At 30.4% G+C, this 14,141-nt stretch overlaps 1 protein-coding gene and 1 long non-coding RNA gene across 4 annotated transcripts; one reads left to right on the top strand and one right to left on the bottom strand.

Annotated features, from left to right (window-relative positions):
* Positions 1-8,372: 8,372 nt before the first annotated feature.
* Positions 8,373-9,447, top strand: LOC126660143 (uncharacterized). The gene is made up of 2 exons (XR_007635235.2): positions 8,373-8,731; positions 8,837-9,447. It is a non-coding gene; the product is annotated as an uncharacterized LOC126660143 (long non-coding RNA).
* LOC126660139 (uncharacterized) lies at positions 9,091-13,820 on the bottom strand. Of its 3 annotated transcripts, none has more exons than XM_050353486.2 (3): positions 13,118-13,820; positions 10,096-10,307; positions 9,091-9,906 (listed from the first exon to the last, which is right to left on the bottom strand). In XM_050353486.2, exons 1-2 carry the CDS (start codon positions 13,659-13,661, stop codon positions 10,120-10,122), a joined length of 732 nt encoding a protein of 243 aa, XP_050209443.1. In that variant the 5' UTR covers positions 13,662-13,820; the 3' UTR covers positions 9,091-9,906; positions 10,096-10,119. The 3 variants fall into 3 exon arrangements, with proteins under 3 accessions (XP_050209443.1, XP_050209442.1, XP_050209441.1); XM_050353485.2 differs by having other exon boundaries at positions 9,091-9,920; XM_050353484.2 differs by lacking the exon at positions 9,091-9,906 and having other exon boundaries at positions 9,922-10,307.
* Positions 13,821-14,141: the final 321 nt, after the last annotated feature.

A 14,141-nucleotide genomic window follows, 5' to 3' on the forward strand; every position in this document is an offset into this window, starting at 1 on the left:
TATTAGGTAACGTAGGATAAGAGGAAAAGATAGGTTAAAATGGTGTAAATACTTTACCAAAAATAGATATTTAGAAAATAACCCCAATTTTCTCTCTAGGATCTCCATTTTCCATATAATCTAATATAAACATATAAATAATTTTTTTATTTGTAGGAAATATATTAAAAAATAATGTTATGTAAAATACTATACCGTTTTATGATATTATAAGTTAGAATTATGGAAATGAATTCAAATGGAATAAAAAAATCTGTTGATAAATGAATTCCAATTTGTTGACCATTACTTATTAAATCTTGTTCTATAATCTGATTTTTTTATTAGTCCAAAATTAAAGGACCCGACCATCGTATATCAGTTGAACTAGACCGGATAGCGCATCCAATTGCAGGATAAAGAAAAGCAGACGAGACAGAAAGAACTCTTAGGCAGAGAGAGAATCTGCTGTGAATGCTGACGATAGCGGAACTGTTAAAGGAACTGACAGACTTAAGATAGGAATCGGATTCATAGGTAGAAGGGAAGCTGCTATCTTTGGCTTTGGCCATTCTATTATGATTTTGTTTCAAAGGAATCGAATCAGCTATTGCCAATTCCCAATCCGAGGAGAGTGAGTGCAAAAAGGCGGAGCTTCTTCTTGTTGTGCCCTACAAAGCATTGAAGTCACACATGGACTAGTCCTATAGGAGACTTCCCTTAAATATATATACTAATAAAAAAGTTATATTATATTTTTTAGAATTGTGGATAATGTCCTAAAACTACTATAATATAAGATAAGACATGAATATAAAAATCGGGTGTTCATAGGGCAAGATGAATATTCTCATGGGGAGAGGACTATACTCCATGTTCCTTCCCCATCCATGTCGTACTCAAGGGCACAATTGAAGAAAATCGCCCTATTATATATACTTTTTCTTAATCAAAATTAAATAGAGATCTTCATATTGTTTTATAAGTTACATTTGCTTCAACTAGCAATTTCAAATGTTGCCGTTTTTGCTATTTCAGTCGCTCCATCAGTTTCAGGCGCTCTAGCAATTTTATATAAGTTCGAACTGTTTCAGATGCTCCAACTTGCTTAAAATACTTTAACTACTACAAAAACTCAAACAACAGTAAGAAAATGTAACCAACGTACCTACCTTTTTTAAATTATAGAATTCAATCATTAAAAATATTTATAAAATAATAAAATAGTAAAAATAATCAAGGGATTGCGAACGGTTTTCAAAGGACATACACAAAACTTAAAAAAGTCTTAAACAAATCTTCTAAGAGCACTTTAAAAATAAAAGAAAGCTTATGTGATTAAAATTCTAAAAACTCGTACAGTAAATAAAATTGCGATGAAAAAATGTTGAAAAAATAATAATAACAAAAGTAGTAGTACAAATAAATTCACATAAATAATTATATTGACATTAGTTTTTCCTAAGAATTTTAAATTTTTGGTTGATTTTGCTTGGGGTTTCAATCGTTGCATTCTTCTATTTATAGTATCTACAGAAAACTATCAGATGATCAACTGCTTTTAACTGCCCACGTTCCCACTTTCCATTTTCTCCACTTCTATAAAAACTGTCGCTTTCTAAAACTGTTAACACGTGCTTCAATGTGAGATCTTCGGTTTTTGAGATTTTGGATTTCTGGAAAATTGTTTTTGGGCTTCCGGCCAATTAATTATGGGCCTCTAGTCAATTGATTATGGATTAAAATCTCCTGAGAATTACTCTGGGCTCTTGGATTTTTGGGCTACTTTAATTTTGGGAAGATTAGGATAATACTCTATTTTTTAAAATAATTTGATTTCTTACCTCAATAAGGAAAAGATAAAGAAAATACCTCATCATTTTAATGCTTTTATTTTTTTTACTCTAAAGCATGTTTATATTATAATTATACCTCATTCTCTTTAATTTTTTACTCTTAGCATATAATAGCTGTCATTTTTATATGACTCTCTTTTTTATTTCTCTCTCCTCTCTCCTCTCTCTTCTTCTTCTTCTTTTTCTTCTTCTTCTTCTTCTTCTTCTTCTTTTCTTCGTCAATTTTTTTCTTCTTCTTTATTTCTTCTCTTCTCCATTTTCTTTCTTTCTTTTTCGTTCTTTCATCGCTCCGCCGCCGTTTCTCCATCGCTCTACCATCACTGCATTGTTCTTTCATATTTTATTTTAGCAAACTTTTCTTTAATTCATGTGATTATTGCGATTTTTATAACATTCAGATCTAAATAAATTACTCTTGATTTTTTTTTCAAGTTTAGATATAAAAATCTGCATGAAAAACGATGTTATGATGAAAAAAACGACTTTCTACACAAAAAATGATTTTCTGCAAAAAAAAAAACAGCATCTGATTATCATATGATTATCATAACACTGCAGAAAAAATGATTTTTTATAAAAAAAAAACAGTCTCTGATTATCATATGAGTATCACTGTATTATCATATTGTTATCATAACATTGTATAAAGAAATATTTTCTACAAAAGAAAAATTGATTTTCATGTTGTTATCACTGTATTATCATCTCGTTATCATAATATAATCATATGATACCGAGATGATAATGTATTATTGTACCTAAATGATAATGTTATGACAACGACATAATAATAAAATTATGATAACAATATGATAATATGATACCTATATGAAAAGAATTACATAAAAATTATAATAACGAGATGATAATGTGAAGAAAATAGTATGATAATGAAGTATAATAAGGTCGTATTATCATACTATTATCTTCACCTTATCACCTTATTATCATTAATTTTTTGTAATTGTTTGTCATACATGTATCATATTATCATACTATTATCTTCACATTATCATCTCGTTATCATTAATTCTTTTGTAATTACCTTTTTCATACATGTATCATATTATCATACTATTATCTTTACATTATCATCTTATTATCATAATTTTTCTGTAATCTTTTTACATATAGGTATCATATTATCATACTATTATCATAATTTTATTATTTTATTATCATCTGGTTATCATACTGGTGTCATGAATCTTTTGTAATTTTATTTTCACGTACGTTATCATCCAGTTATCATAACCTTATCATAATTCATTATCATCTAATTATCATACTCTAGTGTTATGATAACGACATGATAATCAGACACTATTTTATCATACATTATCATAGATATTATCATATATGTACCATAAATATTATCATCTCGTTATCATATGAGAAAACATTATCATATGACACTATTTCTGTAATTTTTTTCCATGTAAGGATCATATTATCATACTGTTATAAGCTTATCATTATATTATCATAAAAACATTATCATACTATTATCATTATCGTACATTTGGATTATCATAACCTTATCATAATCATATAATATTATGATAACGATATGTTAATACAGTGTTAATCATATGATAATCAGACACTGTTTTTTTAGTAAAAAATCAATTTTCTCAGCAGTGTTATGATACTTATATGATAATGCAGTGATGATACTTATATGATAATCAGAAGTTGTTTTTTTTTGCAGAAAATCATTTTTTGTGCAGAAAATCGTTTTTAATACAGATTTTTAGATTTAGAATTGAAAAAATTCAAAGAGTAATTTATTTAGATCTGAAAGTTGAAAGAAATCGTATTAATCACCACGAGTTGAGGAAAATCGCTAAAATCGAATATGAAAAACGGCGGAGCGACGGCGGGATGATGGCGGAACGACGACGGAGCGATGAATTAACGATGAAGAAGAAGAGAATAAAAATGAACAAGAAATAAAGAAAAAAAAGAAGAAGAAGAAGAAAATGAAGAAAAAGAATGGCGGAAAAAAGAACAGAGAAGAAGAAGAAAGCCATGGAGAAGAAAGAGAAAAAGAGAGAAAAATAGGAAAAAGTGACAGTTGTCACTTATGAATCACCAATAATATAGTTAGAGTAAAATAATAATAAAGAGTAGGTATAATTATAATATAAATAGGTGTTAGAGTACAAAAATAAATATATTAAGATAGTGAGGTATTTTCTCTATCTTTTATTTGTTGAGATAGGAAATCATATTATTTTCAAAAAGAGAGTATTTTTCCTAATTTTCTCTTTAATTTTGGTGTAAACAATGTCCTCTATATAATTCGCTTAAAAAAAGCCATTTATATATACGCTTTTAACCAAAATTAATTTTTAAGTTATGGTGAACCCCAAAGTTTTTTTTTTCTGAATTTGATGAATACTTTTAGAGATTTGAGAATCTGCAACAAATGCTTCAAAATCATCAAGAAGTTGAAGCAAAATTATCTTATTCAAAAACTCTTTCAAAAGATCCAAAACTTTAAAAATAAATTCAAGGCCCAAATATTGTAAAGATTCTAAAAGGTGAAAAATACTCCACACCTTCTTTTACAAAACACTTAGCACAAAACCCTGAAACACCAAAAATCAAAATTAATTTACCTCCACCTTCATTTTTACCATTCAAGCAAATCCCCCAAAAACCTATCACCCTCAAACGTCTACCACGACACCAAAAAGTTCACCACGACCGGCAGTTTCCTTCCCAAACTTGATAGCCACTATTCTTCAAAGATCCACAGGGGCGGTAGTTTCAGGATCTCCGGCGACGGTGACTCCAAGATCTCCACAACCGGCGGCTTCTTTCTTAGGCTCAGCAACTACCATTCCTTTTTCTCGGATTAAGACGACCACATCTCCAAGGCCAACTTTTTATTTCCCCAAACACAGATGGGCAATAAAACATAATATGATCAAAGCAAAAACCCTAATTCTAGAACACCTATAACCGAACTATATCAGTCACAAAACACCAAACTCTAGTCAATTTTAATCCGCCAAATCAAGTGTAAACGCTTCAATCAATTAAGAACATTGTTGCACTTCGATACAGAGTTGTATTCTACATTTGAATCGTCAAAAAATGACCTCAAGATTAATAACGGTACTTATGAGGACCCATAATCATTCTCTTTATTATATATAATGTTATCCATGCATGTTGTTTCAATTTTGTTCACTGGGAAGCATGTATAGTCGTTTTTGTATCGTTCTTACCATAAAACTGCCATAACTGTATACACTGCCATGATTGCCATATTTTTCACGCTAGATCCATGATTAGGGTATTTTTAACCATTTTTATATGTTTACTTTAATTATTTTCAAATTCCACACCATAATTGCGTGTTTCTGCCTATTTTGCATGTTTTTCAGGCGAATCTCAAAACCGGTTCGGCCTCTAACTTGGTGGCGCCACCACATCTTTATAGCGCCTTCTCTAGTCCATCAAACGGCACCGCCGGATCATTTGGAACCTTTGTTATTCGTTTTCAGACACTTCTAGATCTTTCGACTTAATTCCAAATTATATTCGGCTCATTTGGGCATGTAATTGGGCCTCGTTTGAACCTACAGACTTGCATTTAGTTGTATGATTTATTTTTATACTTACCCGTCTCAGTCTCAGTCAGCACCTGTCTGCCACATCAGCAACAATAATTCTACCTTGTCATCATGGGCTTCGAGGCCCAAATCACCGGACCATCAATTTCAAGACCCATTCCCCGATTTGTTAGGACCCGAAATCGACTTCGATTTGAACCAGTGGATTAGTATCGACTAGAGGAGAAACTTCCGTGTTTTGACCAGATCCTAAATTCGGCTGTATTGACATATAAATGACAGACAACCGCTAAACACTCTAAAAAAAGAGGTTTTAAAGTATCTCTATACTTGTATGCATATCTTGTGCAATTGGGTATTTTTACATTGTTTATTTCTTTAAATGTATGTCCACCATTTAACAGGACTAATCAGACAATCACGTTAATTTAGTTCCAAACAAATCAAATCATATAGAAATTCTATGACTGTCATGAAAATATAATTAGTGCTTATATAAATATTCAAGATGGTAATTAATAAAATCAATCTCATATTTTACATTATGTTAATGTTTATGCATGCAAATGGAATAAAATATGTTGGAAACCCTAGGGTTTCATGCTTGTTTAGAAGTATTTGATATTTATTTGCATGTCAGTCCAAATCAAGTCATATGTGAGTCTTAATGTAATGCATGTTTACATTCCCCCATTTACTTTCCAGTCCTTTGCTTTTCCAGTTATTTATATTTCCATCCATTTATTTTCTAGTATGCTGGTGTTTGGGTTTTCTGCTTTAATGAGATGTTTCCTATCCGGAATATGTTTTTAAATCGATAAAATCAATAAGTCAAGTAAAAGAGGTGGTTATGTCCACGAACCCTATCTTTTGATTTGATGCAGAATTCATCAACCATAGGAGTGTGATGAATCTAGTCGGTACAAAAAATACTTCCTAACAGGGTTAGGTGGCGACTTATTATTTCAAAACTAACCAGATTGAAGTTAGCCATAAGCCGGCGCGAACACCGACTCCCACTCTGCTTACAAATATTTCTATTTTTAGATCAATTAAGAACAAAATTATACAGTTTGAACAAGTTTAGAAATCAAAATTATCTAATATTTTTTCTAAATAATCCTAACAATAGCAAATATTGTCCTGAATTGACCTATTGTTCTTAAATTATTAGAAGAGCTGGAAGTGAGTTATTTGATCCTAAATCACAGGTTCAGACACTGAGATGACTTTTTAGTCATTTATTTTTTGGTAAGAAAACTAATTTGATTTTTGGCTTAATCATTGTGAAGTGCTCCACCTTTTCGACTTGTTTGTATGGCCCAAACTTAAAACATTATTAATTTTAGCTCATTTTTCAATTTTCAGTTTCAATCGTAACCATTTGTTCAAATTGAATAAAAAAAGTTTAAATGTTCCTTCATGTTCGAAATTCTAGATGGCAAAAAGGTTGATATGAATGGCATGGGTGAATTATTTTCACTCTAATTTGAATAAAAGATTGCAATTGAAATTAAAAAAATAAACTAAACTAACGAATTTAAAAGATTAGATCATAAACAAAATATTGAGAAGTGAGGTATTTTCAAATGATTAAATCTAAATTTTAGATTCAAACAATTAAAATCAAAAAGGAGAGAGAACTAAGTATACATATTAAGTAATTACAATATTATTTGGTTAAATATCACGCGTATTCTACTTGTTATGCTGTTCACATTCATTGTTTACTAAAATTCGAAATTGAAATACATTGATATCATTTCCTCAAATGTATAATTATTGAAGGCAAAAAAAAGTTAAAATCAAAACAAAACAATTCGTTAGAATATTTTTTAGCTGTCGCTGAAAAAAAATTAGTTTAAACATAGTTAAAGATCTAACTATTTTATTTTTGGAATTCTTACAAAAGTATCTAAGGAAAATATTTACAAAAATATTCGTAGATTTTTTTATTTACGAAAATACCGACTAGTTTAAAATTATTTACAAAAATACCAAAAAATGAAAATTATTTACAAAATACAGTGTGTATAATGTCGATATAATATAGGTATAATTTTGGTATATTAAAACTATGAACCATAGAATTTGAAATTAGTATTTGGTTTATTATTGGTATAATTTCAGTATACTTTCGGTATATTGATAATAATTGTTTTTTATTTTTAGTTGATAACATGTACATTTTTTTATATGTATTTTCACTATAGTTGGAAATGAACTACAGAATTTGTATATTGTTGTTGTAATTTTAATATATTTAAGTATACGATGTGGTGTAATGTTAGTGTAATTTTTGTCTAATATTAATAAAATTTTAGTATATTATGATGTGTATACTCTTGGTATATTGTTGCTATAATTTTAGTATATTATTAGTTTAATTTTCAGCATATAATTTGATGTAATTTTGATAAAAAAAATTATTTAATATTAATAAAGTTTCAATATGTTCTGATGTGTATAATGTTGGTATAATGTTAGTATACTTTTAGTTTATTAGTATACTTGCATTATATTAACAGTACACCCCGTATGTTTGTAATTATTTTTTATTTTTTGATATTTTTGTAAATATTTTTAAATCAACTAAAATATGTAAATGAAAAAAATCAACAGGTATTTTTGTAATTATTTTATTTTTTTTGGTAAATGGTGTAATTTTCTCTCTATTTTTAAATTATGTCATATACATTCGTTATGATATAAAAATATTACTTAGCACATATTGCTTTCTCATATTTAAAAATACTTATTTTAAATTAAATTATTAAATAATTAAAACTCTAATTTTAATAATTATTAAAGGTGATATAACATTCAAGAAAAATAATAAATATATGAAAATCTCATAAAAAAACAGTATGTTGCTTAAAAATAAAAAGAATTTCAGTAAGCATATAAAATTTTGAATTTTTAGTGTTCTATTTGAAAAATGAAAGAAAATTAGGAAAAAAACAGAAAATATATTTCACAAAAAAAAAACTAAACAGGGCTTAAGCTTCATTCTCTGTGTTTTCATTTCATGTTTATCTTCTATGCTTCCAGTTGATCATTATACCCAAAACCTTTAAACAAAATTTTTTTAGCATATATATTGCTCTAAAACCCACTTTTCTCACAGCTCTGAAATTTATCATCAGCTTGAATTGTGTTGAAGAAATGGCAGCCTTGGCTTCAGCAACTGCAAAACGCCAAGCCCTGAGTCTAACAGATGCAGCCGCCTCTAGACTTCGCTATTTACTTGAGCAGCGCCACCGCCCTTTTTTGACTATTACATTTCGGAAATTTTATTTAAAGAATAAGGTGGTTATTCTTTTTAGATTTTATGATGACTTCTGAAGCAATTTTTTTTATCTATTTCTAATGCGTGTTGTTTTGGCGTATTTGTTTTGATTAAATTATGTCCAGATCTGAATTCATTTTCATAAATCCTAACTCTAAAGGTCAATGTGGTTGCGGAGAGTCTTTTATGACCACGAGCACTTCAGCAGCTGCTAAACACCGCGGTAGGGGATAATTACAAAATTTGTTTGTGATTTCACTCTCATGGTAATCGCATATTCTACTCTAATCATGTGCAAAAACAAACTAAACAGCGATGTGAGAATCACTACGTATGGATTCCATAATTTATCTTGTGTTTTCTTAGTAAAGAAAACGTGTATATGATATGGAAACTCGTACGTATGACACTTTTACTGTAGATACTCGTGTTCTTAAAGACTTTGTAACTATAACATTTATAGCTAATTGCACAGAATAAAAGAGTTTCAGGAATGTATATACAAACAAGTGGGAGAAAATGGATTGCGGAAGTCTGGTTGATGCGCGACTGCCTACCTGCAATGTAACTTTTTCATTTTAGCCAGAAAAGGTTTTTCTTTTCTAGATTCTGACCTACTAAAAGCTTATCCTTGCAAATTTACAATAAGGGAGATGAATTTGTATTTGACAGTCAGATAGAATTTAAAAAGGCTGGAATTTGTTTCTTGTTAAAACCTTATCTGTGCATTTTTATCCTTCGATCCCGAGACAAATGATGTTGGGTGTAGAATTTCTGATATTCAATGTTATTCACATTAATACGGTGAAGTTCACTCGCATAAAGAAAGGTTTCAAGGAAAACTCTGCAACTGTGGTAAAGTTCAGTGTTCTTGAGCAGTGGAAGCAGCTCACTTCAGTTCCTTAAAGCTTTACCAGGTTGATTACAGAAGTGAGCTGCTATATGTATTCTAAACTGTCATCAACACAATAACAATAGATTATTTACAAGGCAACACCTCAGGCTCAGCAGTATAAATTTGAATTTCATTTCAGCGGATTTGAGAATGGGGTAGTTACTAAATTAGAAACAGCAAGTCGAGAAAAGTCAGGTCTTTCTATGCAGCTAAGCTAGTATGAAGTTTGGTGCAGTGAAATGTAGCGGAACTCGGAAAGAACATCAATGGCGAAATCACTCTGCTATATCCATACTGACACTATGAAACAAAAGCTAGGGAAGCAAATGAGATTAGATACACCAAATTACAAAAACAGAAAAGGAAAATACATTTTTGAACACCATAAACTTGACTAGCTAAATTCCATAACAATATAATTGGTAACGAGAAGAATACATCATCATAAAAATAAGAGCGCAAAACAAGAAACTCGTCAATGACTTATACCTTGTAGCCTGATTACAGATTAATTCATTGTCTCGTTTTCATTGGAGAAGATAATCGGTGTTTTGACCATTCTTCCAAAGCTTGGCGATGCAGGCTGTTCATCCGAATGTATGGTCGCTTCTCTTTGATGAATTTTTCAGCTGTTTTCCAATCTTCTACCACACCTAAAGCCACTAACAGTGCACAGCTCACAGCAACACTTCTTCCATGACCTGAGGAAGCAATTCAATATTACGTTAACAGAACTCCTTTCACAAGTGTAAACCAAATTTTACAAGATTATTGTCTGTATTCAAACTGCAATAACCTTGTACATGGTATTCCCTATTCAACCAAGAATTATATTTAGTTGCTCACATTTTTAACATACCAGAAGTTCTCTAAATCAATAAAGATAGCTGGGATACCAGGTCAATTCAGTGTAAAAAATATAACAGATGAGAGATAGAGTCGCACAAGTTGATTAATCATGTATTTCGCTTTGAATAAAAATTGTATGACCTCTTGGATCCTATTGCTTCTCAATTTTCATCTACCACTAAGTTGTATTCAAATAGGGAAATCGGAAACCATGCCGTATTACATTTTACCCTTTAAGGAGTTTGTGAAACAATCAACATAAATCAATAGGAAACCTTAATAATATTCAAAGTTTGCAATTAAAAATATAATGATTTTCAGGTTCATTACTGCTAGCAATGTTCATTCATCTTCCAATACCACATGAGACACAGCAACATCATAATGGTAAAGACTAAACACGGAATTTTTTTAACTAGAAATTCTTTGCATGATAGAATAATCATTCCATTATAAGCAGACCAATAACTTAGCGTATTAAAATCACACGCCAATGATCAAGATTGCCAGAAACATCCCTATTCAAAACTTGTATCTGAAATATGAGCTTGAATTGTGGGAATAAGGGTTGATATGTAAAGAGTTTATATGTCAAGCAGGAGCTAGGCATTTGAACAAGTTCAAGTTTGTAAAGACTATGAAAGTAACAACATGAGAATTATCAAAAGCATGAACAAATTTAAGTTCGAAATGAATATAAAATACAATTCATTAAAAAGATCTAAGTTTAAGAGTTCTAGATCTTAGTTTTGCAAATAAAATACAAAACTTCATATCTCAGTCCAAAGACCGAAAACAACACAGATAATTTATCTTGAACATTTTAAAGTCTCTATAAGTTAAATTCTTTAACAAAAAAAAAAGAGATGCAAACAAGGGAAAGAAATGGGCTGCCAAATTTTGCAAGATCATTCATATTATATATAACATGGTGTCAAGCATTAACCTATTAAGATACAACAAACATATACACTAATGTTAGAAAGTATACTCTTATCTACGATACAGGTCGCTAAGTTCATATAACTAACTTAGCATGCTTGTGCAGATACTTAAATTTGATAAGTAGCACTAAGATGAGATGAATACATTAGTGGTATAATTTAAAATGCATTCGAACACAATAAGATGGTTAAGAATATAACTATATTTAGGTTAATTATGCTGATATTTTAATGATAATTACCATTCAATAAACCATTATTGCTGCAGAAAACTAAGACTCTTTTGTAAATTTAAGAAAGCACAGGCTTCAATTTTACGTGTCAGTTGAACTTCCACGTCATTGCAGCCCACGTAATTGATGTTTTAGATAGAAACATCAAATTAAAAAGAACAATGTCATTTCAGTGGTAGACTCTTGATTTATGATAAACCAAATCCCTACGGACAAAGGCAAAAGTAAACATACATACAAGAATGCAGAGAGATATGCACTCACACATAGAACCATTATACATGTCATTCATAGTGTCCTAGGAAAAAGATCTAACCTCGGATGTACTACTTCATACTCTTTTTTGGACTATTTTTATTTACTTTAGCCACTGGCGAGAAATAAAGGCATATAAATATAGAAGAAAGAGCTGAAGTGACCCAAGCTGGAAATATTTTAAGCAAGCGGACAAGACATTTGAATGCGCTTAAGGTACTTGCAGCGGCCTAAGACCTAATGGTTATATTAAACAGTAAATAAATTTCCTGCATTAACAAAATGGCAAGCCCAGATCCTTATTATGAGCATATTCTGTGTTGAGTACTTCTGTTACAACTAACATTGCATACTAATCCTACAAATGATGAACAGAGCCAAAAAAAATAAATAGAATTTTCTCAATTCAATCAGCCAAAAGCAGGACTATAAGGTCGCTCCTGAACTTGTTAGCTACAATGATGTTGTATACATAAGCATTGGATGGAATTCAGAAAATTTCGACTTTAAACTTGCTATAAGAGCAAAGCTTAGGTAAGCAATCAGCAAACAAACATTAGTTAAGTAGCTCACTTCACATAAATACAAAGCTAATGCAAGTAAGATTGAAATTAAACAAACTACTTGTGAAAACAACACAATGAGCGTTTTACATACACAACCAACAGATGAATTCAGAAAGGTCCAACTTTAAACTTGCTACAAGAGCTAAACTAAAGTAAGTAACCAGGAAACCAACATTAGATACAAACCAAAGCTAATGCAAGTAATATTGAGGTCAAACAAACAACACAATCAAACGAATTCACATCGATACAAAAATTTACCATATATAAAGACATGAGCTAATGTCGTAAAAATTCACCAAATGTATACGTTTTCTCAATTTAATCATGGATTTTAAATATTTGGACACAAAATTTCATTTTTTTCCAAATTGATACATCGGGTGTGATTTGCTGAGGTGGCACCCGAAAAATGACTTCCACCCCAAATTACACCGGAGAATGGATGTCGCCTCAGCAAATTATGACCCATTGTATCAATTTGGGAAAAAAAATAAAGGATAGTGTCCAAATATGACCCTTTTAAAAAACGTGATTAAATTGAGAAACGTGTAAAGTTGGTGAGTTTTTACAACATTAACCCTAAAAACATAGCAAGTAAAAATCACTAGCAATCAACAACCAAATGATCAAGAAAGAAGCACAATTGAAAAAAAGATCATACCATAAGCACAATGGACAAAAACACTCCTATTCTGAGCTCTTTTCCTGAGAGCCCACTTAACAGCAGATTCAATCTCCCCAGGCTGAGGAGACCTAGTATCCCAAGTAGGAACACAAAAATAAGAGCACCCTTTAAACTCCTCAACTCTAGGAAACTCACAAGTACAGTCCACAATAGCAGGATCACCAGGTGGCAAACTCTCCCTAGAATAAGGCCACCCACCAACAAAAACACCCTCACAAATCTCATTATAACTCTCCTCCCCACTGCTGTATCTTCTCAGGAGTGAAAAGATTCTAACAAAGAAAAGGTAGGGACTGAACATGATAATTGACCAAATGGGGAATGACCCATCTGAGCTTTTGCCTAGAAGCATTGGGAGATTGATGGCAGGGTGGGATGCTAGTGAGATGAGAGTTGATACCAGTGAAGCGTATAAAAAGGGTAGTGATAAAATGGTGAATTCAAGTGTTCTAAGGTATATGAAGATGAGGAATAAAAATGTTGCTTTTAGTGCTAATAGGATTGATATTCCTACACCCATTGGTTCAAGATTTTATGTAAAACTTTGAATTTGGATAAAGAAATGAAAAGGGTGTTTGAATTGATGCAAATGTAAACGATAGTGGCGAAGCGAAATTGTTAATGCGAACAATTCAACGACTTTTGGATTGCTTAACGCAAATAATTTCACAATAATTTAAGATTTGATGAACTGTGTTTTGTTCTATACTTTTTTATTCTCATTAATATGATTTTTCTTGGGTCTTATTACTTAAAAAAAACCCACATTGTAACATTTTTTCGTTTATACCCTGACCTAAAAAATAGTTCATTTATACTTTTTTTTTAATTTTTCATTTTCGTCTCTACCTAAAGAGTTAATTTGACTTTTTTTTATTTGATCTAATATTCAAAATGATCCTTTATATTTAACTTATATTCTAATTAAACATTAATATTATTAATCATTTATAATGTTTTCATCCTTTAATTAATTTAGTTGTCAAAAATTTAAATTTTA

This window comes from Mercurialis annua, linkage group LG8 (genome assembly GCF_937616625.2).
Source record: "Mercurialis annua linkage group LG8, ddMerAnnu1.2, whole genome shotgun sequence".
Lineage (NCBI taxonomy): Eukaryota > Viridiplantae > Streptophyta > Magnoliopsida > Malpighiales > Euphorbiaceae > Mercurialis > Mercurialis annua.